The sequence below is a fragment of the Paroedura picta genome, chromosome 11, assembly GCF_049243985.1.
Source record: "Paroedura picta isolate Pp20150507F chromosome 11, Ppicta_v3.0, whole genome shotgun sequence".
Lineage (NCBI taxonomy): Eukaryota > Metazoa > Chordata > Lepidosauria > Squamata > Gekkonidae > Paroedura > Paroedura picta.
The window spans coordinates 25,223,066-25,250,336 of NC_135379.1; the positions used below are offsets into that span (position 1 = coordinate 25,223,066).

The 27,271-nt window shown below is 40.8% G+C and overlaps 1 protein-coding gene across 9 annotated transcripts in view; it reads right to left on the reverse strand.

Moving 5' to 3' along the window:
• The window catches only part of DGKB (diacylglycerol kinase beta), a 272,726-nt gene that overhangs the window by 67,301 nt on the left and 178,154 nt on the right, over positions 1-27,271 (reverse strand). For all 9 annotated transcript variants that reach the window (XM_077304457.1, XM_077304458.1, XM_077304456.1 and 6 more), the window contains one exon: positions 5,124-5,214. In XM_077304457.1, the coding sequence (XP_077160572.1) occupies positions 5,124-5,214 (91 nt within the window). The remainder of the gene's footprint in view (positions 1-5,123; positions 5,215-27,271) is intronic.

Below are 27,271 nucleotides of genomic sequence, written 5' to 3' on the forward strand. Positions count from 1 at the left end.
CCCTGTGTACCACTGGCCCCTGGCCCCAGGCACCAAATCCACTGCCAGGACATTGGAACTCAACTCTAGCAGGGCATCACCAAGTGTCTTGGAGCCTCCTTCCTGGGGAACTTCACAGGGGCAAAAGAGTTGTTAGCACCACCTAGAGACACCAGCAATTCCTACAAACCTTTAGAGAGGAGGACTCTGACAGCAGTGACTCAGAGGTTGGGAGGACCTCCTCCCCTTCCACATCCCAGCTTCCGGTTGCTACTCCCACCTAGAGTATACTCCTCTGTGGCCCCTCCCAACCCATAGCTAGAGAGCACCTGTGCTTCCTGGAGGGGTGTAAACTCCCAACACTCATTCTCTTCCATCCTCTGTAGGTAGCTACAAAGGGTGCACACAACCATGTTGTCAATGGAGGAAAAAATGGTGGCTTGCAGAAGGAAGAAGAGGCCCTCTCCTTCACAGCAGGGAGAGGGAGAGGAAGTAAGAGGCCTCCTCTAAGAAAGGCCCCCTGCACTTGGGGTGCTGTGGGTGGGACATGAAGGGTTAGGTGGAGGGCCCAGCCAGCAGTCACTCATCTGATTATCAGTAAGTTGATTGCTGTGGATGATCAACCCTTCTCCCTTGTGGAGGACGTAGCCTTTCACCAACTGCAGTAGCAATTATCAAGGCTCAGCTCTCCAGAGTGCAAGGCAGAACTGTGCATTTCATGGCGGACCCCTGGAACAGCCAGCAGAATTCTCAGGACATGGGCTAGAACTCAAGACATGACTGTTTTGCCACCAGGCTACAAAGTTGTTTTGTTCCATGGGCAGGGAATGGATGCAGACGACATGGTGCAAAATATCACCACCATGATACCAAGTAGCCTGAAGGAGTGGGTGGGTGGCGGCAACATTATCTGTGGATATATGGTCATGGACACTTGGCTGCCCAGTTCTTGCGTGGCATCAGTTCTGCCTGTCTGTTATGTGAGAGTCAGGGGGAAAGAGATCAGGCACACTGCCTAGGTCACGATAACATGTTTGGTGGAGCAGATGAGCATGGCACAGGATGTTGTCTCCTCCACGACCACCCTATATGTGGGAGAAATTCAGCATCAGCTCCAACAACTGGTTGGCCCTCTCCCAAATGGCATGTATCCTCAAGCCCTTCCAGGACACCACTGATTTGCAGTGTGCTCATACAGCCAGCCTAGGGTAAGTCATTCCCCTGATTCAAAGGCTGGACTGTATGCTGGCCTCTGCACTGGAGCTGCTGCTCTTCCAGAGGCCAGGGCCTTGGCAGAGGAGTTGCAGGTGAGCAATACATATAATCTGCAATAAATATAAACTGACCTGTAGTTGTTAAAAAAAGGCGGCATTGCTCTCCTGAATATAGAATTATTGCAATGGAAACATGCACTTTGCAAAGAAATGCAGAGGCTACAAACTGACAGACCTGACTGATATACTGGAGTACTGGTCCCACAAGGCTCTTGAAAGGCAATGAGCCCTGAGTCCACCTAACATCCAAACCCCAGCAATGGAGAGAAGTTCACAATCAGGAGGGTACAAAATGTGGGTTCTCAGCCAAGGCAACTAGTAGTTAACCCCCTCTGCTTAGCGTGAGCAGACAGAGTGGCACAGAACCCTGTGTCCATTCAGACACCAGCAGGGGAGAAGAGTTCACAATCAGGAAGAAATGAATGTACTCTGCTTTGAACAGGTTCCCTGCCTCTCTGTTTAACTGAAAGCAGCCAACAGATGAGAGGCTGCAGAGCTAAGCTGATATATTGCATTTTGATTCTGTAGAACAGAATGTAATCTCTGTTATTGACAGTCAACAATTCCTGTTAAGCTTTGGAGGACTTCTATTCGTTTTTTTTTTTTTTTTTTTTAAGGCTGGAGAATTCTGCCCCCTTCCTGTTGTTTCAAAGTTTCGTGAATGGTTCATTTGAGCAGAAACAGTTAGCCTGAAAATTCATTCATGAAATGCCATGAACTGCCATGGACAGCGCAAACATTCATGGGCTCTTCGTGCCAGTAACCCATCAAGAAACTTTACTTCACAAACTATTGAATCATTGAGTTGGAAGGGGCCATGCAGGCCATCTAGTCCAACCCCCTGCTTTAAGCTGATTCCATTGCTGAATCACTGACTGTGAATTTCCCCCCTGATATCTAGCCAGTATTGTTCTGCACATAGTTTAAACACATTACTGTAGGTCATCTTCTGCTGCCAATAGGAACTGTTCCCTACCCTCCTCCAAGTGACAACCTATCCAATACTTAAAGAAAGCAATCAGTCTCCTCTTCTCCAGGCTGAACATTCCCATGTTTCTCAGCCTTTCCTCGTAGGGTTTGGTCCCTAGGCCCCAGATTGTCCTTGTAGCTCTCCTTTGCACCCATGTTGCCCACATCCTTTTGGAAGTGAGGCCTGCACAACTGTACACAGTCTTCCAGGTGCTAGCTGATCAATGTGGTATACAGCAGGACTATGGCATCTTGCAATTTTGATGTGATGCCTCTGTTGATACAGTCCAAGACTATTATTCATCTTCTTTACCGCCACCTCATTCACTCTCCTTAAAGAGTATTCTGGCACATCTCCAGTCCTCCAAGAGGGCTGAAGATAATGGACAAAGGTTCTGTATGTTCTCTAGACAGTTCTTTGAACAGTCTTGGTTGCACACCATCTGGCCTAGGGAATTTGAATGCAACCAGGTGCCTCTTTGACAATCTCTCCATCCATGTCAACTTGCCACCCAAACACTATGGGCCTTTTTGCACGGGGATCTTTGTTGCAAATTGGTCACTGAATGAAAAATCGCCATTTAAAATAGTGGAATTCGTCGTTATGCATACCTGCCTTTGTAGTGGAATCAGTTGCGTTTTTTAGCGTTTCCCACAGGCTTCTGGTCTCGGCAGAAATCGCTAGAAAGGAAGCGCTATTGCCAAGCTCGTCCCGCCCCTGGCCATCAAGCAGCCAATGGGCAGCCGTTAGCATGCTCCCAAACAGCCCCTTTCCCTTTAAGGAAGGTTTTTTTAAAAAAAAAAAAAAAACAGACCCATTGTAACGAATCTGGGTAGATTCGTTGCAACGGAGAGACCCATCCAGCTGCCTGGGGTGTTTGAGCTGTCGTTTGATCGTTTGATCGTTAACACGCTGCCTCAGAGTGAAAAAAAAATCCCCCCCCCTCTCACGGGCCCGATTTTCGGCTGAATGGAATGTGTGAAATGTGTGTGCTTAGTGACTGAAGGGGAGGGACTGAAGCCGGGAAGCCTCTGTTTAAGCTGTCATTTGATCGTGGCCACGCTGCCTCCGAGTGGGAAAAAAAAATCCCCCCCTCCCCCCCCCCTCACGGGCGCGATTTTCAGCCGAAACAGTGTGAAAAATAAAGGGAAAATACATCAGCAAACGGGCTTCTGCGGGCTTCTTGTGCTTAGTGACTGTAAACAGCTCTGAGGAGGGACTGCAGCCTGGGAAGCCTCACTGGCTAAACGGAGGCTCGCCGGTGCGTTGATCTCCACTCGCTCGGGGAAAAAAAAATGGCGATCGCTTCGCCGGAAGTTTGGAGGACAGGCTCAGGAGGAGGGACTTTGAAGAAACCGCAACAATGGGAACGCACAGGTCTTTTTCGCTACTGTTGCAGATTGGTTGCAGGAGTGTATCGCTTTCCGGAGGGTGAATCCACTTTTTGGGATTCCCCTAAAAGCGCTACAACGAAGCGCTTTTTGCTGATTGGTTTCAGGAGTGTTGCAGATTGTCTACGACGTCGTGCGTTAAGGCAAATTAGTAGCGTTTTCAATTAGCAACCATTGTGCTATTTTGAAGCCGTGCAAAAAGCCCCTATATCTTGCCTACTACCATCTCTAGATGTGTTCATATTCTACTGGGGAAAAACAGAGGCAAAATTAAAAATAAGAGACTAAGAAGTTGTAACAAAACCTTGATTACCCCAGGAAGCTAAAATAATCTCAATCCGGTGAAGTCATCCAAATCATGGGCATTTTTCAGTGATTATTCAGGATTAGGGATGGATACAAACCAACTCACAAACTAAAGTACGTCACAAATTTTGGCCAGATACTCTGTGGGTCGGCCATAAAAGAGGCCAAAGCTTGGAGTGAGCTGAGACTGGCCAGGGAATCCCACTATAACAAGAAAAGCTTCTTCAAATGTGTGAGGAGCAAACGGAAAATAAATGAGTCAATAGGCCGCTGTTGGGTAAAGATGGAGGGACTCTTCCAGAGAGAAAGCAGAAAGGCTCAGTACCTATTACAGTGTTTTATATATTGTCATGTGAACATTTAGCACAATTACCATGCACACAAAGAAATCATCCTGAAATATTGTTTTTACGATCAATCAGCAGAGGCTTCACAAATGTAACTTTCTGGATTTCTGTTTTTTTGTGTCTTCTACTGGTTCTTTTCTAGCTTGTTCTTTTCTGACTGTCCTGTATGCTTAAATGGCAAAGTAATCCATTGCACAGAGACAAAAGTCACTAAATGAAGGCAAATGGTTACCCCCTAAATGCATTCTTTAACCTTTAATTCAGGATGATAAGTACAGGTTTTGTGAATTGTTCTTAAAGGTTAAAAAACGTAGGTCTTAGAAATTGTTTTTAAAAGATTGACATGCCATTAATTTTCCCTCACTAGATCCCCCCCCCTATTTATAAATATCAACAACACAATAGGCAGGATCCAATGACCAATGTTCCTCACTTCGCAGAAGAAAGTTGTAGACTTCAAACAGTTCAATTTTTTGCTGTTGATATCTAACAATAAGAGGTTTGCTTTTGTTTTTCTGCTGCCATATTAAGTGTGCCTGTGTATATCTGAGTGTGCTATAATACTTGATGGTTGGAAGGTACCATGTAAACACTGAAACTGGGTGAAAAGACTGGTTATTACTGCAGAAAATAAAATAAATATACTTTACATGTTATTCTTTTCCACCAAAGTCATTCACTGATTACTAAACTTACAAGTTTTAGGGCTACACCCAAAGGATACAATAAGGATGACATTATTGGAACTGGGAAATTATATTCATTTCACAATCAAGTTGTGCTCCTCAAACTCAATATCCCTTTTATATTTCAATACTGTGTTTGCATGAATAACATACAGCTATTAATTTCTTACTTCTATTTCTACAGATTCATGTAGCTTCTTGCAGGTGGCAGAGAAAGTTTCAGACGTGCCAAATTCAAAATACCAAAATTTGTTCTTCATTCTGAAATGTGAAGAAAAGAATCATCAGTATCTGAACTTTTTTTTTAAAGTTAGCATCCTGATTTCCATCATAAGGGAAGGTAATGTCTGACAACCATTTTGAAATAGATGATCTCATAATTTTGAAAACTTAAATGTGGCTGTCAAGTCATAACATATCTCCTAAGGCTCTAACAGGAAAATTCTGGAATGGAGATATATTAGATAACTCCGCAAGGATTCCTGCAGGGGGTTGGGGGGGGGCACTGATATGACTAGGGAATGTCTTGAAAACTGACTGCTACCTACTTGTGCTTGCTAATTTGATTTCTGATATAGTTCAAACTCTTGTTCCAGGGCATGCCATCATAATGAAGGACAGGGAGAACAACAAATGCTTACTGTAAGCTAAGCTATTGCAATAACTTATTGTTATTTTAACAGGTGTTAAAAAAGAAAGAAAACGGCAGTATTCCACATCATCAAATAATTAGCTGTAGGGCAACTAAAAATCAGTAATATTGATAATAATCAGAAAGAAACTTGGAATTTTAACGTTAACCGATTCGACTGCAAAACAAACGGATGGAAACTGTACCAAACACTTGACACTTTAGACAGAAATATTAGTGGGAAAGCTGTTGGGCAGAGATACATAACCCTTTGTGCATGTAAAGCTGTGACAGTGAACCTACTGATCACTCATTTAAGTCTGTTGACAACAAAATGCCTTGATATGCTCATAAACTGCACCAAACATCACAACTTACCTGCAGAGTTAGGGCTGTTTCAGACATTAACATTTTAATGAGTGTTCATTATCATCTTGTGAAGACATACACTAACTTAATCTGGTACAATACTGCAGACCTGTTCCAATAGTGCAAAATGAGCACTCTTCCCCCACCTTGTGGTCCTTGAGTAAGTGACCTAAATCCTATTCTCCAGTTAGGAGAAATATCATCAGCTGTCCAGACTTTTCTCAATTTAATATTTATCCTATTGAATTCAGGATATTTAAAGGAGTTCCTTGGAATCCTCAAGTCAATGGAAATGACATCCAATTAATAATGGTAAAGGAGGCCAAACTGCGTTCAGGAATTGTCTTTATTTCACAAAATGTCATCTATTAGTATGGCAAGGGCTCTTTGAGACTTTTCAGCATTGAACAGAACATTAGCCAGCAAGCTTTTCTGTCCATGACCATTTTAAAAAGCTCACAAGAAATATAGTAAATGACAAAGATTTTAGGAATGATTACTGTGATTGTTTTAAAAGAAGGCTTTCATTCTGCTACCTAAATAATTATTTGTGTGAATGTAAATTTAAATACACACACACAGCCCTAGCTTATTACAAATTGGTAGATTTGGTACAGAATATTTTAACATTTTAACACAATATTTTAACACAAATACTCAGTAAAACAACAATGCGGTGGTATCACCCTTAAAACCTGGTGAGATACATATTTTCCCCAAAACCTTAAATTACTATTAAATGTATTGGCCAATAGGAAAGTTTGTTCATTTACTGCTGGTTTCTAGGAAACGATTGTACTAAAAATATGGATCACGTAATCACTACTTTGATTTAGGAAACAGTAAGATTGTACGTGGATCTTAGTACTGAAAATTTCCCCTACTTTTAGACATATGATTTTTGCTAAAATCCTCAGTTCAATAGTTTGTCCTAAATTTCTGTCTTTTAAAATATCAGATGAACTGAATGTTTCTGTTCTAGGCAATAAAGTCTTTATAGACCATAAGGTATGACAGCATCTGAGAGCCAGATGCATGAGAAATAATCCTATGGGAGAAAATGGGACAGGAATCCATTTCATGGCCTTCATCCAGTATTCTCTTCTTTAAAATAACTTCTCATTTACTTCCTGTACGTGTGCATGATCCAGCCAAAGTTTGATTCAGATGTGAAAGATGGAGGCATGTGCTTTACTGCTCAGTTGAAATAAATGGGACTAAAATGTGCCCAGTTTCCTCTTATAAAATGCTGGAATGGTTTTATTAAATGGGGAAAAAATAACTGAACATTTCTAGAAAACCTTTTTATTCAGAATAGGAAAAAAAATATATGGCAGAAGAAGAAATGACTTTTAAAGTCATTATGCACCACAAAACAAGTGTTTCCTTATGAGTCATTTTAGCATAAATGGGTAGAAACACTGTTCATTGTTCCTATCAAGCCAGGACCATAGGCATAGATGCAAGTATTTCCTTCAACTCCAAGTCGGAAGTAGCATGGGCTTTATAGTGGAACAGAAAATTATGCAAGGAAGTAGAAATTGCACACACCATTTCCCAGTCTGATCAAATAGCCAAGGTCATTTGTATGTGTATATAAAGCCTTTCAATAGAAAATATAACTCTGCTGAAGGGAAACATGAAATTGATTAAATACCCATGTTGTCCCTTAACCTCATTCCTGAAACAACTGATCAACACCATTCTAACCCATTAAAGGGCTATATAAGCTCATGCCCTATTGCATCACAGCCAATGTATGCACATGTATACATTTAACAAATTAATACATTAATCTTGCATGCATAAATGTCTGTTTCTCTATGTTAATAGAAAGGCTCAACAATGTGCTCAAAGGCTCAAACAATGTGTGTTTGGATATAATTGCTTCACATCTTTTTCACTTGCTCCTAAGCATCTGCCCAACTCCCAGCTGGCTGCATTTAGGGGAGCGGGGAATCAAACTCAGCTCGCCAGATTAGAAGTCTGCACTCCTAACCACTACACCAAGCTTGCATGACTCAACAAGTCCAGCTGCTTGTTACTGTTCAACAAAGGCCACCTTATGAAAACCATTGTGGTGTAGTAGTTAGAAGTTTAGAAGAGAGTCCGAGGGACGCTGATGCGAATTTGTATCTTAATGTGGAAGCTCACTTAGGATCAGTCACATACTTTCAGCCTAACATACCTCATAGGATTCCTGGGTGTAAACTGCACGGAGCTTTTATTCCAACCCCAGATCGATTCAGTCCCTGCCCTCTACACAGAATGCGATTTCCGTTTGGATTTTGGCCGATTTAAAATTTCCTTCTGCAGCAAGAAGGATTGATCTGGTGTGACCCTACCTTTATTGTGCGATATCTCAGACTGCTTTTAATCCTGAATATCCATTTGGGAAAGAAAGCTCCGTGATAGAGAACCTCTGATAGGCTACACCTGGTCATGTGACACGCTTGCCTTAAAGGAGGAGCCCCTAATTTCTCTCAATTTCTGTCGGTCCTGGATTTTTCCTCTCTCCTCTGCCTTTTTCGATCCTCTCCCCCTCCCCTCCAAGAAAAAAAATAGGCTCCCTGCCTGGCTCCTCTCCCCCCCCCTTCAAGAAAAGAAAGAAAGAGGCTTGGCTTTCTCCCCCCTTCTGAACTACCCTAACCACGTGCAGAAGACTTTCCTGTTTCAATGGGGAGGGGGGGGGAGAGGAAGAATCGAGTTCAAAGCGATCTGAATTCAACAGGATTGATAATGGAATAAAGAAAGTAAGTGTAGACTCTGCCCTGGAAGGATAAAAATAAGGTGACGAGATTTTAACATTGGTAAAGCGGAACACCATTGACTGTGGGGGGGGGGGTCTTGATTAAAAATTTGGTCTATATGAAGGAACAAAAAGTTTCATCGAATGCACAGAATGTAAAAATAGTATTGTAATACATATTTTTAATTTCAACATAAATACAATTTGCCAGGTGCCCCCAGATGACCCTCCAAAAGTGGGACAATCTGGTCACCTTAGAGAAAAAGGAGGAGAGAAGAATAATGTAAGGCACTTTAAATTCCATTGTGGAGACCACTAAGGTATAAATAATAAATAAATAACAAAGATAGCTTGAATAGGCAAGGGAGCTAACAAGTAGGTTGGTGAATGGCTATGGAAGACAGAATGAGGCAGAGAAAGGGGAAAATATTTGAAGGGTGCCAGGAAGAGGGAAAGAAGGAATAGTGCAGGAAGTAGGGTATTGGGGGGAGTAAGGTGGCCCTACCATGTTGAGATTGTAAGTATACCTGGTCCAGTGCTGGCACCACATTTCGGCCATAGTTTTCCTAGGTAGATGCTGCAGTAACAGGAGAAAGCTGGAGAGGCAGATATATGTAGGTTGGCTGTTGGGTGGGATGAAAAGAAGGAAGCAGGAAAAGGGGAGAGGCTATCCGGAATGTGAATGAGGAAATAATGGGGAGAGGGGGAAATGAGAGGTCTCATGCAAGTCCTTGTGGGTTCTCGCTTGTAATATATAAATCTAAACAAGAAAGAATACAGTTGTTGGGAGAAAAATGTTAGACAATTTGGAGAATTCAGTGTTAATTTCTTAAGAGAAAAAGAAGGGATATTTTTTACACAATGCTGCTCATTGAAAAACAGTCTGCCTTTTCTCATTGCTCATAAATCTATTACCCAGGTAATTTTGTACTTAGGTAAAATGATTTCATTGTAGCACATAATATATATTAATAAGATTGTATGACTTTTTTAATGTTCTCCTTTTCTTTTCACTCCTGTCTTGACAATTATATAATCCTTGCTCTGTTTTATAATGAATCATATGAAAAGGTAAGGAAATAGTCAGTGGCAATGCATATCCAAGAGAATTTTATATGTCGGTAGAAAGATTTATAGTAAGTTCATCTTTGCCATTTTAAAATTTCCAATAACTAACCCTAAGAATGGCAAGTCGGTGTTAATCTTCTTTCTGTATACAGGTTAAAATTCCTCTTTCTGCATGAAGCCGAAAGTATCCTGGAGAACAATAGAACGTAAACCCTGGCTACTTTCCCTAAATTTATTTATTTAAGACATTCATAAACCCCTCCATTTTCCATATATAGTCAGGTAACAACCAAAAACTCCCATAAAATATTAGTATTAAATTGATTAAAGCAGCAATTAAAACATAACAAAGAGATTAAAAATGAACTATCCATCATTAAAACAGTTACACATTGTCTATTATAACAATTCTTCATGCCGAATCAGTTGTCTACTGTCTTAGGAAAGCACAAAAAATTGCATTATGCAAATAGCCTTTGTGCTCAAAATGGGATGAGACAAAGGTGTAAACTGCACGGAGCTTTTATTCCAACCCCGGATCGATTCAGTCCCTGCCCTCTACACAGAATGCAATTTCCGTTTGGATTTTGGGCGATTTAAATTTTCCTTCTGCAGCAAGAAGGATTGATCCGGAGTGACCCTACCTTTATTGTACGATATCTCAGAGTGCTGAAAATCCTCAATATCCATTTGGGAAAGAAAGGTCCATGGTAGAGAACCTCTGATAGGCTACACCTGGTCATGTGACACGCTTGCCTTAAAGGAGAAGCCCCTAATTTCTCTCAATTTCTGTCGGTCCTGGATTTTTCCTCCCTCCTCTGCCTTTTTCGATCCTCTCCCCCTCCCCTCCAAGAAAAGAAAGAGGCTCCCTGCCTGGCTCCTCTCCCCCCACCCTTCAAGAAAAGAAAGAAAGAGGCTCGGCTCCCTCTCACCTTCTGAACTACCTTAACCACGTGCAGAAGACTTTCCTGTTTCAATGGGGGGGGGGGAGAAGAAGACCCGAGTTCAAAGCGATCTGAATTCAACAGGATTGACAATGGAATAAAGAAAGTAAGTGCAGACTCTACCAAAGAATAGCATATATCCTAGATGAATAAACAACTTGGTTAGCTGATGAGAAGCAAGCCCAGGGGCGTATGGAAATGCGGTATAGAAATCTAAATAATAAAAAACAAAAAAGGAGGCTGACACAAGGCAGAGGCAAACATAAGATGTTGCAGGCTGCCAAATGATACTACTTATTTTTAGTTTCCAATGATGCAGAGCACCATATTGATTTCTGGCTCCATCATCTGCTGGAGAGAAGAAAGCACACTTTTTATTGACTGAAGAATTCCAGGGCTTTCAGAATGTTACATATTCTCTTCTATGTCATTGTCAGTCTGTCTGTATTTACTGGTCAAGGTTTTTGACCTCTGGAAAGCTTTCTAGTAGCCTTTCTCTCAGTAGGTTTTCTTGGGCATGTAAAGTGACATGAAGTCACTAATAGAGGTGGGTATGTCATATCAACCCTGAACTTCCATGGTGGTCTCCCATCCAAATACTAATCAGCACCAACCCTGCTCAGTTTCTGAGACCAGACAAGGTTAGGCTAGTCTGGATTATGTGGACCATTAGTACTAATTAATAGGGGTAAGCATGAATCTAAAAACTCTGGTTTGGTTTGGAATAGCCTCTGAATGAAACCAGAATTCCCCTTTCTCCCAGACACAGATATCACCTAGGAAGGGTTAGAATCCGAATACCTTTACTGGCATAAGGAATCAACAAAACCAAAACATTGACATTGACATTAACATTTTATGCAGTTACAGAACTCACAGCCAAAAAGTTGTCTCTTAGAATGAGGCAATAGTCATAAAAGATGTAGGATCTGTCTCACTTAACATAATCTTTATCTAATGTTTCACATCTATACAAAGGACACTTGATTTCTTTAGATGGTCAGCTAGTGAGGATCAGTAATGAACATATTTTGGGCATTCTAACAATGTATGAATTAGCATGTCTGGAACTCTGCACATATGTAGGCACAGTTTCTCAGAGGGAAGAATTTGTTGGAACCTGACCAGGATGAATTTGATTGGAAAATATTTAAACATGCTAATAAACTCTTTTTAGTAAGTTTGCATCCAAAATATAGAGATACACTAGCAAGGATTTGTATAATAGTGGAATTTCCCAGAATTGAGGAGATCATACACTGTTTACTGAAGAGCCCAGTAATTGGACATCTAAATTTTAAAGTCTCTGCATTAGTTTCTATAATGCCACTTCATAGAATCATAGAATCATAGAGTTGGAAGGGGCCATACAGGCCATCTAGTCCAACCCCCTGCTCAACGCAGGATTAGCCCTAAGCATCCTAAAGCATCCAAGAAAAGTGTGTATCCAACCTTTGCTTGAAGACTGCCAGTGAGGGGGAGCTCACCACCTCCTTAGGCAGCCTATTCCACTGCTGAACTACTCTGACTGTGAACAATTTTTTCCTGATATCTAGCCTATATCATTGTACTTGAAGTTTAAACCCATTACTGTGTGTCCTCTCCTCTGCAGCCAACAGAAACAGCATCCTGCCCTCCCCCAAGTGACAACCTTTCAAATACTTAAAGAGGGCTATCATGTCCCCTCTCAATCTCCTTTTCTCCAGGCTGAACATTCCCAAGTCCTTCAACCTATCTTCATAGGGCTTGGTCCCTTGGCCCCAGATCATCCTCGTCGCTCTCCTCTGTACCCTTTCAATTTTGTCTACGTCCTTCTTAAAGTGAGGCCTCCAGAACTGCACACAGTACTCCAGGTGTCTAGCCTTCCTCATAGGCTAGAAGTGTTGAAAGTCAAGGCCAATAGTCTGATGTTTCTGACGTTTTTTTTAAACCAAAGGGATAAGTAAGATCCACCCAGAAGTTTGAATAATAAACTGTTTGGCTGAGCATGATAATGGATCTTTAGCCAATATTTGAAGGTCATCAACCAGGCTCTAGTTTGTAATCACTGCTGACCAAGTTCTGTGATAAGGGTTTTTTTGCTACAGTTTGTGACTTCTCATAGGCATCTAAAGAAAGAGGAATGGATGGTGTCCAGATCACAATTGAATACATCCACCCAGATTGGAACTCCTTTAAGAATCTGCGGTATCATTTTAGCATTGTAAATTTTTAGAATGGCCAGCAGATTTTTATTGCCTTTGTAGTGGTAAAACTTGTCCAAGAGAGCTAGTTGACCTTTTGCTGCTTTAAGTATTGAGAATCTGTGCTTTGCTGATTTGTAGAAACTGAAGTTTCACAAGTTTTATGTGCTCTATTACCTTTTACCTGCTAGTAGTATTTCTGGCATGCACTTCAGCAAAAACCATCATCTTGTTATTTTCAAACTTAATTTTAACTGATTTTTGCTATAGAAGTTGATAAAAGTGTGAATATAGCATATAAGGCCCAACCACAGCATGAGAGAATTACTGTATCATCCACATATACGTTTGGAATTGGACTTTGGCAAGTAGGGGTAGGTGGCTGTGCACTCTTTCAAAACTCGCAGGCAAGTCATTAAGAAAGAGGTTGAACAGATGTGGGGCTAATATACAGCCTTGCTTCACATCCCTGGTAATAGGTATTTTATTTGTTAAGTTTTCTTCCACAGAGTATTTTATGAGATAGAAGTTGTTATGGTAAAGCTGCTTCGGTATGAACAGTAAATACTGATCAATATTTAAACATGTTAACTTGGTCCAAAGTTTTTCTCTAGGAATTTAATTGAAAGCTGATTTTAAATCAATGAAAGCAGCAAACAGTTTACCTCTCTTTGGTTTTGTATATTTCTCACTTACAGATGTTAAGACAGCACAGTGATCTAATGTGGTATTCCCATTCTTTTAGGAAAGGAATCTTTTAGAGTTTAGATCTTTTTGTTCTGGTCCTAGAATGTTGTTGTTGGAGATCCAAGAAAGTTTAACATTCAGATGTTTTGCATAAAGTTAAAGGTATCCCCTGTGCAAGCACTGAGTCAAGTCTGACCCTTGGGGTGACACTCTCTAGCATTTTCTTGGCAGACTAAATACAGGGTGGTTTGCCATTCCCTTCCCCAGTCATTACCAAGCGTAATGCCCACCACTCTCCATGCTGAATAAGCAATTCTGGTGAGATCCCATTGGGATCATGGGTTTTGTGAAGTTTTAATGATTTTCATAACTCAAGGATCTCAGTAGGCTCAAATTTTGTGTGGTTAGCACATTTTATAGAGATTCTCAATTTTTGTTATGAAAATGTGATAGTTTTTGTTTAACTGAAGACTGTTATTCACTTTTAGCATGGTAATAATTACATTGGTCTTCTTCAGATTTTGATTTATAAGAAAACAAAAGAATGTCTCAGTAATTTCTTTGTAGTTATGCATTCATTGTCAAACCATGTAGGAGATTTACTTGTTTTCATTGATGGTTTACCCAGTTGATTAAGGGATTTGATTAATATATCATAAGCCTGTAGAACAAGAATAATGGAATCAGGTGTGCTGTTTCCTTTAATGCATGTAAGAATTCAGATTTTAAAATTTGCTCAATTTAGGGAATTACAGTTAATGACCAAGAAAGCTTCCTAAAAAGTAAGGGCTTGTCTATTTTGGGTGAAGGTGAAGGTGCATCTCCCTTCTTTAGAAAGAATAGTTTCCCTCCAACTCATGTGTCCATAGCAGCATTTTTCCAAACCAGACTAGGGAAATCCTCACAGCTATTCCCGCTTTTTAACTGGGCAGGGATTTTTCTTCTTTCTGTAGGAGATTTTGCCCCCTTTTTTTGGCCTGATAGGGAGTCTAAATCCACTACCCAATCCACTCAACCAAACACTATTTCTAGTTCTATTGTCCGTGCAGAACTGCTTTTGGTTTAGGCTGAATCCAGACTATTTAGTCAAAGCTAAGCTTTCTGACTAAATTTTCCTCAGAGTAGAAGTTTTAATAACCAAGGCTCAGACTGGTCTTCTCTGAACAAAAATCTCTGTCAGAAAAAACAATTCCCTCAGCATACAGCTCTCATATCACTTTGCTCACAGTTGTTACTTGGAGTGCTTGGAACAGCATGTCACTCAAACTCTCTGCCACAACCCTTCACTTCCTGATTCCCTGATATTCCAGCACTTTGATGTTTGTCTTTAAAGTGCTATCCATCACAGGTCCAGACAGCAGACACAAACAAAAGTTTGGTAAAAGTTTGGGGGAGGTGCTATGTTCAGAGGCTATGAACCAGGCCAAGTTTGGGCTCGATTTTGGTTCATGAACTGGTTTGTGCCCATCCCTATGGATTAATGCTTGTTTCCTGTGATCGGCCTCCACCATTTCCATTTTGTATGTCCACCCTTTGGACAGAGAATTTAAGCAGAGTCTTTTAATATTAAAATATATGTGGCCCATTTTAACTTTTACCAGGGTGCAATATTGAAAACAAGATTGTGTTGTGTTGTTGAAGGCAAAGATGATTTCTGAGGCATACACTTTATAATGCACCTGTGGTATGCAGAAGAAACAAATACTGCTTTGTTAATCCTCCTTCAAAGGTTATATTCTGTTATCAGGATTATATAGATGTGATATTCTCAAGTGGCATAAATTAACAAGAGGTTAACCTCAAGCACCTGGTATAAAATCAGCACCTGGTATAAAACCAGCAATTACACAGCAGTGTGATATCTGAATGATAATAATTTACAAGAGACTTCCCGCATAACCGAACAGACTTTCTGATCTGTATGCTCTATCTTCAAAAGCAAATGCCACAGTTCATAATCACAGTAAGATGTTTATTAGTGTATTGGGGGGTGGACTGCTATCCTCTTCACGGTGGGGGTGGAATGCCAAACATTTGGAAAAGTGAAGCTAAAAGCTAGTCATTTTTGTCTTTTGCATTTGATTGTCTTTTGATACTCACTACCAACCTTCTTAGGCTCAATATTCTCATATTTTTACCTGATTATAATAATTTTGCTTACTTCCTAAACTCTGCAGTTATGAAAGCAGACTGGCTTTTTTGTTTGTTTGTTTGTTTGTTTGTTTTAAATCTGGGGTTATTACAAGGGGTTAGTACACTGGAAACAGGGCAATAGAGAAGGTGCTCAAATTGATAGCATTAATTGCTTGGTCAATATTGACACCTGTTAACCTCTGACAGACAATATGCAATTAAGACAGTTGTTTCACACATTGCCTAATTAACATGCACAGGTACCACTGAATTACAAGATGCATAATCCTCACACAGAGGATAGGTAGATGACCAGTGAACATATCATTTAGGTTATTACAACAACTTGTCATATGCTCCAAAATCTCTTAAGAAATTCGGCATGTTGGCTCAACAATTTGTGAAATTTCTGTTCATGCTGCCCTTTTCCATACAATCTCCATGCCTGTATGTAAATCACCAGTGTTTATATACGTTTTTCATTATACTCACTTCTTTTCACTATAACCTAAAAAATGAATCCTGTTTACAGCAGGGGTAGTCAACCTGTGGTCCTCCAGATGTTCATGGACTACAATTCCCATGAGCCCCTGCCAGCAAATGCTCACATCTGGAGGACCACAGGCTGACTACCCCTGCTGTAAACAGTTTTGAATTTATCAAGTCTACTCCATTTCACAGGATCAATGACATATAGTATGAAAATCTATGTAATTTTGTGACTTATAATACAGAACGTTATTAACTTTATAGCAAGGTCACAGAACTTCACACTTCATTTTTAAATTATGTCAGAGGAATAAAACAATTTTCCTTGCCTTTACTTCTAATATCCTGCTATACTAACGTAGACCTGACACAGACTTTTACTTAAATTAATGAAGCTATTATTATAATTCTCCATAGGGCTATCATCAGACTTCTATGAAAAAAAAATCTTGGCTACTGGTTTCAACCACATAATTCTTACTATATTTTAGAATCCGAGATGTGAAAAGCATTTTTATGAATTGCCTCTCAGTAAAGCAGGCCCACATGGAATTCATTAATCTACTTCTGTACCAAGCAGTAACTCTTATTTAAAAATGAAAGATAATTAATAGGTGATAGTCAGAGAAAATCTCAAATCACTTTTAAGAAAGCATATTTCTGGTTGCAATTACAAAACACAAATACATCCAAAGACATTATTTTAATTTAATTTTAATTAATTTTAATACTTACATTAACTATCCTTGGAGAGCTAAATGTTAATAACACTGTTTTTATATCCTAAACTCCAGTTTCCTTATTCTGGAACTACCAAACATGGTGAAATAGACACCATGTGGATGCTCCTTGTATACAACAACTTTTCACATAGATCAAGATATTTTATCCTTGCCAATTTAAGGTTAAAAAAATGCAGTCAGGTGGGGGGAATGCCCGATTCCTCACAGTGTGTAACTTTGCAAGAAATGACTAAATTCATAACCTATTCCCACTATACAGAGAAAAGCACCATGTAAATATTACAATATAAGCATTTTACTTAAACCATTACAAATCCACCGATTCTTATTAAGTTTGGGTATCCTGTGACCCCACCCCTTAAACCTTTTTTAAATAGCAGTTCTCCACATGCATACTATGAATGACAAACTGTTCTGAAACCTAAAGCAATTTGTTACATTCATGGATTAGTTGCTCAAGGAAAACAAGACAAAAATTGCATTCAGCTAGCCAAAGTAACTTGTGCTATCTTAAGAAGCCTTAAGAAGCCTTTTAGATTCCCCAAATGGTTTTAAAATTTTGCCAAAACTGTAGAACTGTTCTGAACTCTCTTTGGTCCTAACTGAATCTTTCTGTCTCCCTGTACATCTCTTCCTCCTTCCCCAGATTAACCTATTGGTATTTTCCGGGTATATTCCTGTATCCAGATTGGTATTTGTGATTCTTAGGATATGTCTATTTCTAGAAAAAATCAAGAATATCTAGGGCTTGTATTTTAAGGATCTCAGATCTGTATTTTTCTCCTTTTAACCAGCTTCCTGGGAAAAGGGATGGAATAGGGATTGAAGCATCTCTCCCAGCTCAGGGAAGGCAACTCCTGGCAATACATGAGTATTGCTTAGCCTGGGAAAGATGACTCTTGGCTAGCATTGATCGATTATGCATGGAGAGGAAAGGCTGGGCTGGTGGTGGCATTGCAATGGGGCTAATCCCCACTTATGCACAACACTGCCATCAGCCCAACCCCCCTCCTAGCTCCAGACCATTGTAGGGTCTCTGGTGACCAGTGGCAAGGGAACTCTGTGGTGGCATTCCCCAGGGGGATGCATTTCAGTGTGGAGATGGTCAATCACCAAAATGTGTCCCCTGTGGAGATGCAGAAAACGGCAATGCCAGCTTGTGCCACTTAACTGCATCCCCTGTGTGGCCGTGATAAATGGCAGAGCATGCTGCCACTGCAGTGCGTAATCATTCATTGAGTCTCAAATGTTAATCTTGCCTAGCCTAGGGAAGGTGACTTGCAGCCAAGGTAAATCAGGCACTAAGTCTGGCAGAGCAGTGGGTCTGGTTGGATACTCCTTTCACCGTCTTTTAGGAGCGGAACCCTTTTCCAGGGCTGTTTTCCTCCCCTCCCATTCCGTATCCCTGCAAGTAGGATGACTGGGGGCATTTTGTCCAGGGGCCTGCTGTATTGAACCTTGTGGTCCAATCAGCTTGAAACTTGGAAGATCTTTACTGGATATACAACCCTAAGTTCCTAGCAATTTTGGAGTCATTAGTTGAAAAACAGCCACTTCAAAAACATCCTAAAATAGAACCTAAATAATTCCTGGATCCCAAACCCCAAAATGATGGGGAACCCAAATACCATTGAGTACTGACATATATACTCTTCCCAAAAATAAACAAAACAGTATTTTATCAGATGTATATTATTTTTATTTAATAATTATCTACATCTAGAAAAGTAACCTGGTAGCCCAGGTTAATCTAATCTCATCAGACCTTGGAAACTTAGTAGGGTTGGCCCAGTCAGTAATTGGGTAGGAGACCACCAAGGGACACCAGTGCCATTACAGAGAGGCAGCCAATGGCAGACCACCTGTGTTAGTCTCCTGCCTTGAAAACCCTAAGTTGCCTGCAATCCGAAGGCAGACAAAAAAGTGATAGGTAATGGACTCCAAAGTGCTGATGAAAAACTAAAGAATGAATGGACAGATCAGTATGACTTCAGAGATAATTTTATCTTTGCCCATGTTGATACCTAGAAACTGTCCCTTGGATGCTTGTTAGACAATGAAGTAACACCACTATCCTGATGCACATTTGTAAACCTAAAATCTTATTTAATCCACTGAAAGTTCTGAAGCACCGAGAAAGGATGCATCCTTTGGGCCACCCTCTTGATCTTTGGCTTTCCCCACTGTCACCCCTTTACACTTACCTGCAGTTGTGTAAATAGAATCATGGGAACCCTGCTAGCTGCAGCAGATGGCAGATGAGGACCAGTGAATATAGCAGAGCAGGAGATAGAGTATGAATATGGCAGAGGTCTTTTGCTTCACACCTCCTACCTCAGTATGCAAATAATCACATCAGAAGTTGTAAGTCCTCACTCAGGATCCACTTATCGAAAGAATTCATTCAGCCCCTCTGGTCCGACAGCAGGACTGGATCAACTTCAATTTTCTACATTCTTTTTCTTACTCCCAGCTGTTACATCCCAGCACTCGGGTTCCCCTGTTTAGCTTCTTTTTTTCTGCTTTTTATTAGTTGAATTTTAATATCTTTGTTATTTTGATCCCCAACCCCCCATTTCAGGTTTGCTTTCTCCTTGTGTTGCCTGAATGTGGTTCTTTCCTTTCATGCCCTTTTCCATTTCCTGCTACCAAATTTTCCCCACAAAAATGTATGTATTTTTCAAAATGATCTGTGGAGCATTCCACTTAAGAAAGTGCAATGTTAAATGTCTTTAGCTGAACACCCCACTTTCTGACTGCTTTAGTAACACAGCTGGTTTTTAAATGAAGCGCAGCGAGTGAAGGTGACAGGCTTCAGAATACTGAGGACAGAATTCTCCGGAGAGTGACATAAGCATGAGAAAAAATAGTAGATAAATATTAGGTATCTCCTTTAAATCAGTGGTAGAATTTTCAGTCTGCAAATCTTGACTTTCTCTTTTTTAAGCGTATTTTAGATGGGATGGTTGTTTTACTGGAAATATGTCCAGGTCAGAGAGGGTAGTTAAAATGTATTGCCATAGCATAGTTTAACTTTTTATAATAATTCCATATGTATTGTTTCTATGTAAATCTGTAGTTGTTTTTCTACCTTGCTGGATGAAGCATTGGGATGCTTGCCTTCAATCATATATTATTACTCTTATAGGTGATGTAGGGTGTAACTCTGCTTAAGATTGCACTGTCAAGCTTCTCCTTTTGCTTTCAAAATCCTCGTTTGATTGCAATCTTTTGCAAGAAGAAGAAGAAGAAGTTGGCTCTTATATGCCAATTTTCTCCACCCAAAGGAGTCTTAAAACAGCTTATGCTTGTCTACCCTTTCCTCTCCCCACAACAGACATCCTGTGAAGGAGGTGAGGCTCTGAGAGAGCCCTGATATTACTGTTCAGTCAGAACAGCCTCCCCCAATACCATGCTATATATTACCAGCAATGTGTGACTCCCATCTATAGATACCTACATTAACATAATGGGGCTACACAGATGCTAAACAGATTTTGCAGATTTTTTTTGTAGAAAAACCTGAAATCAAAATATACAGGGGGTTAAGTCCCTCCAATACATGTGCAGCACAGAGGATGCCGGCAGTTGCATGGTTATATAAGATGCTGGCAGCCATGAGAGCAAGAGATGGCGGTAGCCAAGTTGGGCCTGGCCATGGAGGAAGCCACCAGCTGCACTGGGCTCAACAGTAGTGTCAGTTGTGCCAGACCCAGCAGTGGGAGACCCCAGGTTGATTAACAGCCACGCTGGGTTGTTAATCCAGCATACCAAAATCACAAGATTGACAGTGAATAATAACCCTCACCTCCCCACCCAAGTCCAGCAGTCAGAAACCTGTCACGGGGGGGAATGGAGACTTGCCTGGTATATTCCGGTATACCATGGAGCTAGTCTGAGGCAAGGGTGGAGAGAGCGCCAAGGAGTGATCATGTCAATAGCAGCAGACAAGCGGGACTACCAGTCTTTTGCTAGTGCCAACAATGACCACTCTGGGACCCCTCCTACAAGTGCTCCTTCCTCCAAATGGCCTCCCCTAAGGGCTGAAGCCATCCCCCAACCTAATTATGTAGCCTGATGCTGCTATCTGTACTAAGCCCTCCTCCCCTCCCTACCAAACCCACCACAAAAAGAATCAAACCCTGCCCTACCCTAAAAATACAGAAAAAAACACTTCCTTCCCCTGTGCAGGTCTCTCCAGGGGAGTCTCTCTGGGCTCAGGAACCCCCTAGGCCCCTAGGGCTCTACCCAGCCGCCCATTAATGGTCTTCCAGGGATCTACATTAATGTCCATTGGTGGTCCACAAATTCTGTCTGCCATCCCCCAGATGATGTTACTGTCCTCTCTGGAAGGCCTCCACCCCTGTTCTTCTTAAAGCACCACTGGAGTTTCCACCGGGCAGACAGAGTTCTCCTCAGGGTCAATATATCCTGGGTAAGCAACCCCAGTCTGAAATGTCATGGCTCCTTTGAAGCTGCTCTGCTCCACAATCTCGCTGCCGCCTTTCAATCTCAGCAGCCAGCCATGAATTCCTCTTTCCTGCATTGCCTCCAGAGAGCATGTCTATTGCCGGTGCTCCTCCTACCACTTCCCTTTCAACTAGGGTTCGTTGGCTCTTCAATGGAGCCACCAATGACATTGTGCCTTTCCTAGGATTAAAAGCTTGGGAGGGGGGGTCTGATGGTCCTACTGACATTCCGGATCTGTTCTTTGGTGTCTGGAGTGCAAACTGCTAGCCAGTGGACAACTCCACAGGGATCCCTGGTGAGTGGGAGGAATCCTCCAAGAGGGGGTTGGTGGTTGAAAGGAATCACCATCCATCTCTTTGCTCATGGTGGGAGCCCGGTCTGGATTGGGCCCATGGGGGAATTCACCCTCCTTCACTTCCACAGTGGCTACTCCCTCTCCCAGAGTCACAGGGTCCTCACCTGGCTGCTGTTCCTGGGTGAGCCTGCAGGCTCCTGCGGGCCTCCTTGTCTGGCACCCCTCCTAGTCTCTGACTGCTCACCACCAGTCCAAACCAAAGGCTGCCTGCAACCTTCCCATTCCTAAACCTAATCCTCAGCCTAACCCCCCATTGGGAGTTATCAAATTGACAGCTGGAAAAGAGCTCAATTCGGAAGTAACTGGCAGAACTCTAAAACGCTGCCTCTGCCGTCGCCGCCATCTTCTGTATTATATGGATGATTCTGTAATCCAACTATATTTTGACTAATATATTTAAATACATTTTCCATAAAATTTCAGTGTACCCTCAGATACTCTAAATAAATAAATCACTATTACATATATCATCTCCACTGATGATTTAAAAAAATCAGAAGGGTACCACTTTCTCAGATACCTATACCTATCTGTGAAACTTCTTCACAACTCTGAGACTTTGCAGTTCGATTCCCGTCCTGAAAAGGTGTCTGACAACCTATGGCTAGTTAAGCACACTGCTTGTATCAGGCTGGACTGCAACAAAAGAATTTATCAATATGTATTTCTCTTTAGCATATTCTCAGGGAAACTGTGCAGTGGGAGATATTTACGCATTGCCTTCAGCTTAAAAATAAATCACCCCTAATTCCTCTAAGCGAAATCAATCAAAAGTCTGTAAAAAATGGCCTGGTTGTTTGGTCGATTCTGGCAGAAAAGTAAACAGCACTTCAGCTTTTCTCGACCATTAAGGCCTAAATGGCCTAGAAAGTAAATCAATACCTCCAGTCAGTCTTCTGGCTATTGTTTAGCCAGTAGATATGGATTTTCACTGGCTTACTACACTCCTTTGAGACTAACCTATAATCCTCAGAGAGTAATAATAAGTTCGTTATCTAGTTCAGCTCTTTGTTGTACATTTAAATGGGCCACATCCATCTGCTGCACTTGTTGAAGTTAAGGAATGATGACATCCCATTCAAGCTATTTCATAATGCAAACAGTTGCAATATATTGCGCAGGAGGAGGGGAGAATGTTATAAAAGTTCTGTTTGATGATAGATTATTGAAATGGGCAAAAGTGGGGGGAAATGTCAGGGTTTAAATCCTAATTCTATATAGGATTATTTCCACATTAATTAGCTAGATCTTGGTGCTGTTTATTTCAGTCACACATACATCACACAAATTGTTCATTATTCATATCAATCTGTTTCAAAGATTTCCGGTTAAATAGTACTGTGAAGCAGACAGCTGTCAGGACCAATCAGTGCTTTTTAAGTTTAGCAACCAGATGTTTGCTGGGCAAAATGATTTTTCCTCCCCCAAACATAAGGCAAAGCAGAAAGCACTCATATGGTAAGATGGTATGTGCTCTTAGACAGAGACAGTTACAGGCCATGACACTGAGTACCCCCTTTCATTGTGCATATACGTTTTCTATGATAAACAAAAAGCAGTTCACATGACCATTTCAGAAACCCACAAAGTGCTTTTACTGTCAATAATTTTGATTTATTTGAACAGTTATGAACTTTTTCTTCTTAGCAGCTAGGATTGGCCAGGCAGGGTGCTGGAACCACTGGCTACTGCTATGGGAGGACCTAGAAGGGGTGGTACTTTTTAACCACAGGAGAGCAGTATGTGTGTGTATGTGAATGTGTGTGTGGAGGGTGACTCCTCACTGTGATGACACACTATGGGCTATTTCGCACCAGCAGTGCCACTCCAGGGTGCAGATGGTGCAGTGCGGTGGAGCAGCATGCTCTGCTGCTTCCTGTGTTCCCACGGGACACATTTTGCTGGTGGACCTGGTCCACTGATTTCTGTGTCCCCACAGTGGGCACAGCCATGGTGGAAAGGTTCTACCATGCAGGAGGGGGCAAGGTTACTGTTTTGCAGCAAGGTGGGACCTTTCTGCAAAAAAAAAAAATGCCCCATTCGGCCCTGCAGTACTGCAAAGCACCATGGAGCTGAGTGGCCATTTTTGCCGCCTCTAGGCCTCCATCTGATTGGTTCAGCCAGGACTGGAAGGCCCGGCACTTCCCATCCATATGTGCTTCCACCAGGCTTGGCCCTGTTGGCCCCAGGAGCACTTAAGGAAATGCAGAAAATATCTGTGTTCCGTTAAAATGGGGCAATGATCTCCTAACACGTGCCAGGCTCGGGAGGGGTCTGGCCTGACAGTGACATCATGTGGAAATGGGAATTAGCCCCGCTTCCATATGAGCACCCTCCGGCTTTTTCCACCCATGCAGAATTGGCCCATGACAGGACAGTTCCTTCTTGTACAGATGTGCTGTTTCATTCAGCAGAACAGTACCCGGAACATCCTTCATTTGGGCATGAATTGGCTGATTCCAGTACAAAACACTATTCCCCAATTAGTTTAAATTGCTGAATCAACCTTGTTCAAATCACTTAAATGTCATTCAACATGATTTGTCAATTCGAACAAGTGGCCTTTTAAACTTTAAAGTGAAAGGGGAAAAGTTCCCATTTCTGCCTTTTCTAGGCTCTAGATACAGGGATGTGAGGTAGTCATCAGACTTGCAGTGTGGCTTCAGAAGCCTCTCCTCAAAAGAACCTCCAAGTTGTCATAGCAGTATGGATATAATACTTTAAAACTGGCATTCTGACTGGAGGGAGTGGCACTTCTCTCATACCTCTCTGTACTTCTCTCATACCTCTCAGAGAATGGACACATATTTCAAATAGCATAATAAACATTGTGTGCTCCTGTTAAACGTCAGTGGGTTATTGAGTTAAAAACAGCATTTCTATATAGTGGTGTCACTGACCTATAAGTTTGATTTCCTGAAGATCTAACATAGTCCTATCAGATTGACAAATCAATGATGGAATAATTATTTAATGTCATAACTCTAGTGGCTTTCATTGTGACTTCATCATGTTTGAAATAAATTACTGTAGGGAAATCATAGCAAAATGGCAACTGGAACAGTTTTGTGAACCATATTGTATTTACATCAATCAATTTTGTTATATATGTAAGCAACTTAAACAAACACATGATGCTAAATGCAAATGAATAAACAATAAGTCACTAACTTCAACAATTCTCATGTGTCTATGCTATTTGTCATGATTTAAAATGTACAATTCACCAATGTAACTAGCAATTGCCATATTCAGAGTCAGACCCTTGGTCTATCAAGGTCATTATTGTTTATTCTGACCAGCAACATCTCTCCAGGTTCTGAAGAAAAGATATTTTATAACATCTACTAGTTGTTACTTTTTTACATTGGAGATTGAATCTGGGACTTTCTGCATGCCAAGCAGATGCTCTACCACAGTCACTACCCATAAATAAGGTTCTTTTTTGCTATTTCAGTGAAATATTCAGAATAATTCATACTATATTTTATTTCAGGGTTACTCTGGAAGCCATATTTGCAAAATGTCACATTGAGAGAAAGTCGTTTATACGTGTTCAAAAGTCTGTTCTGAACAAAACATTACAATTATACAAATAATTTAAGCATAGAATTGTTGCTACTACTGGAATATGTGAAGTAGGGTATGATCATTACAGATATGGTTTAGCATGCATGTGAAGACATCAATCCTAAATACAGTTATACACTTCTAAACTCACTGATATCAGTGGGTTTAGAAAGGTATAATGGTTTAAGATTTTATTGTAAATTACATTCTTATACTTAAAAAAAAATCACACCACTTAAATCCCTGCGAGAGCCAGTTTATGGTTAGGAGTGTGGACTTCTAACCTGGTGAGCCGGGTTTGATTCTGCACTCCCCCACATGCAGTCAGATGGGTGACCTTGGGCTTGCCATGGCACTGATAAAACTGTTCTGACCGAGCAGTTATGTCAGGGCTCTCTCAGCCTCATCCACCTCACAGGATGTCTGTTGTGGGGAGAGGAAAGGGAAGGTGACTGTAAACTGCTTTGAGCCTCCTTTGGGTAGAGAAAAGCGGCATATAAGAACCAACTCTTCTTCTTCATCATCTTAAAGTCATACTGTATGTAACAACACAGAACAATTTAGATTCCATGTTAAACAGTTTTCCCATCCAGACATCCAGTACAGTAAAACTCTTCTGGGTCAAGATTTGACAACAGAATTAGGGACAGTATTCTGATCACAGTACTACAGGTCTCAAACATAACCGTCACCCCTTTTGATCTTTATAAGCTGTTATTATGCAAGCCTTTTGGCAATCAGCCTATTACAGCTTAAAGCTTTTTTCTTTTCTTACCATTCCCAACTACAATTTCATACCCAGTGCAATATTCTCATTTTTCTTAGTATTTAAAGATTAAAATTTAAATTTTATTCCCAAATAGCTTCATCCATTTTCATAGCTAGTTTTCAGAATTAAAAGAAAACAAATGGGGAATTCCTAGGTTTCAAGAATGGTTATTCAAATTAAGTTTAGGGTCTTGGTCTTAAATCTGAAACTCCTTAATCCTATTAAATTTAGATCAGCAGATAACATTGGCATCAATATCTCACAAAGCCCAACAATTTATTTTCTCTTGATAACAGTCTTGATGAATATTCCTACAGGATAACCTTGAGACCAAAAGAGAACAGATTAAAGATGCACTAAGAAAATCCATACAGATAGCTAAGTGAATCCATCAGTGTTAAACTGAGCAGGATCAGCCACTTATGGAAAGCAGAATAACCAGAAGGTAGTAGTGACCTTCAACCTCTACCAGAAATGTAACAGGAAAAAGTAACGACAGGGGAAACATCCAATATTACAGCAAATAGACTGCTAATCAACACATTATTGATTCCTCATTTTTGTCAAGGTTATTTAGTGTCTTAAAAAATGATCTCACACTAAACCTTTAGAGAAAATCAGACTAAAATGCTATTAATTATGGAAGGCAGTCAATAAAAAAGCTGATTCTCTTAAACACAAAGGCAAATCTCTGTTCTTGATTTATGGTGATAATTATACTGACAAAATCTATGTAGTTCTCAACAACCCCTCACTGAAAGTAGCCTAATAACACAGATAAAAAAACAAACTCACAGGGCAATCCTAAACACTCTTCTAAGTTCATTAAACTCAAGGAATTTAGAACACTGTAATTCTATTTAGGACTGCACTGATTCAATGTTACTTTTAGGGAAATGTTCTTTTGATACATGACAATACTCATGTACTATATCCTTTTTTATTTAAGAAAGCCAATAGCCAAAATGCAAAATAGAGGCATGCATCCATAGACTCTGTCTCTATCACACTAATCTTTACTGATTATAGGATTATTATAGGATTGTAGACTCTCTGTCACACTAAACTTCACCTAATTGGGTTGCACCAATTGGGTGTCCAAATTTTCTTTTTATTGTTTAGCCACTCCTGGAGAAGAATGTCTATGCCTTCTATCCC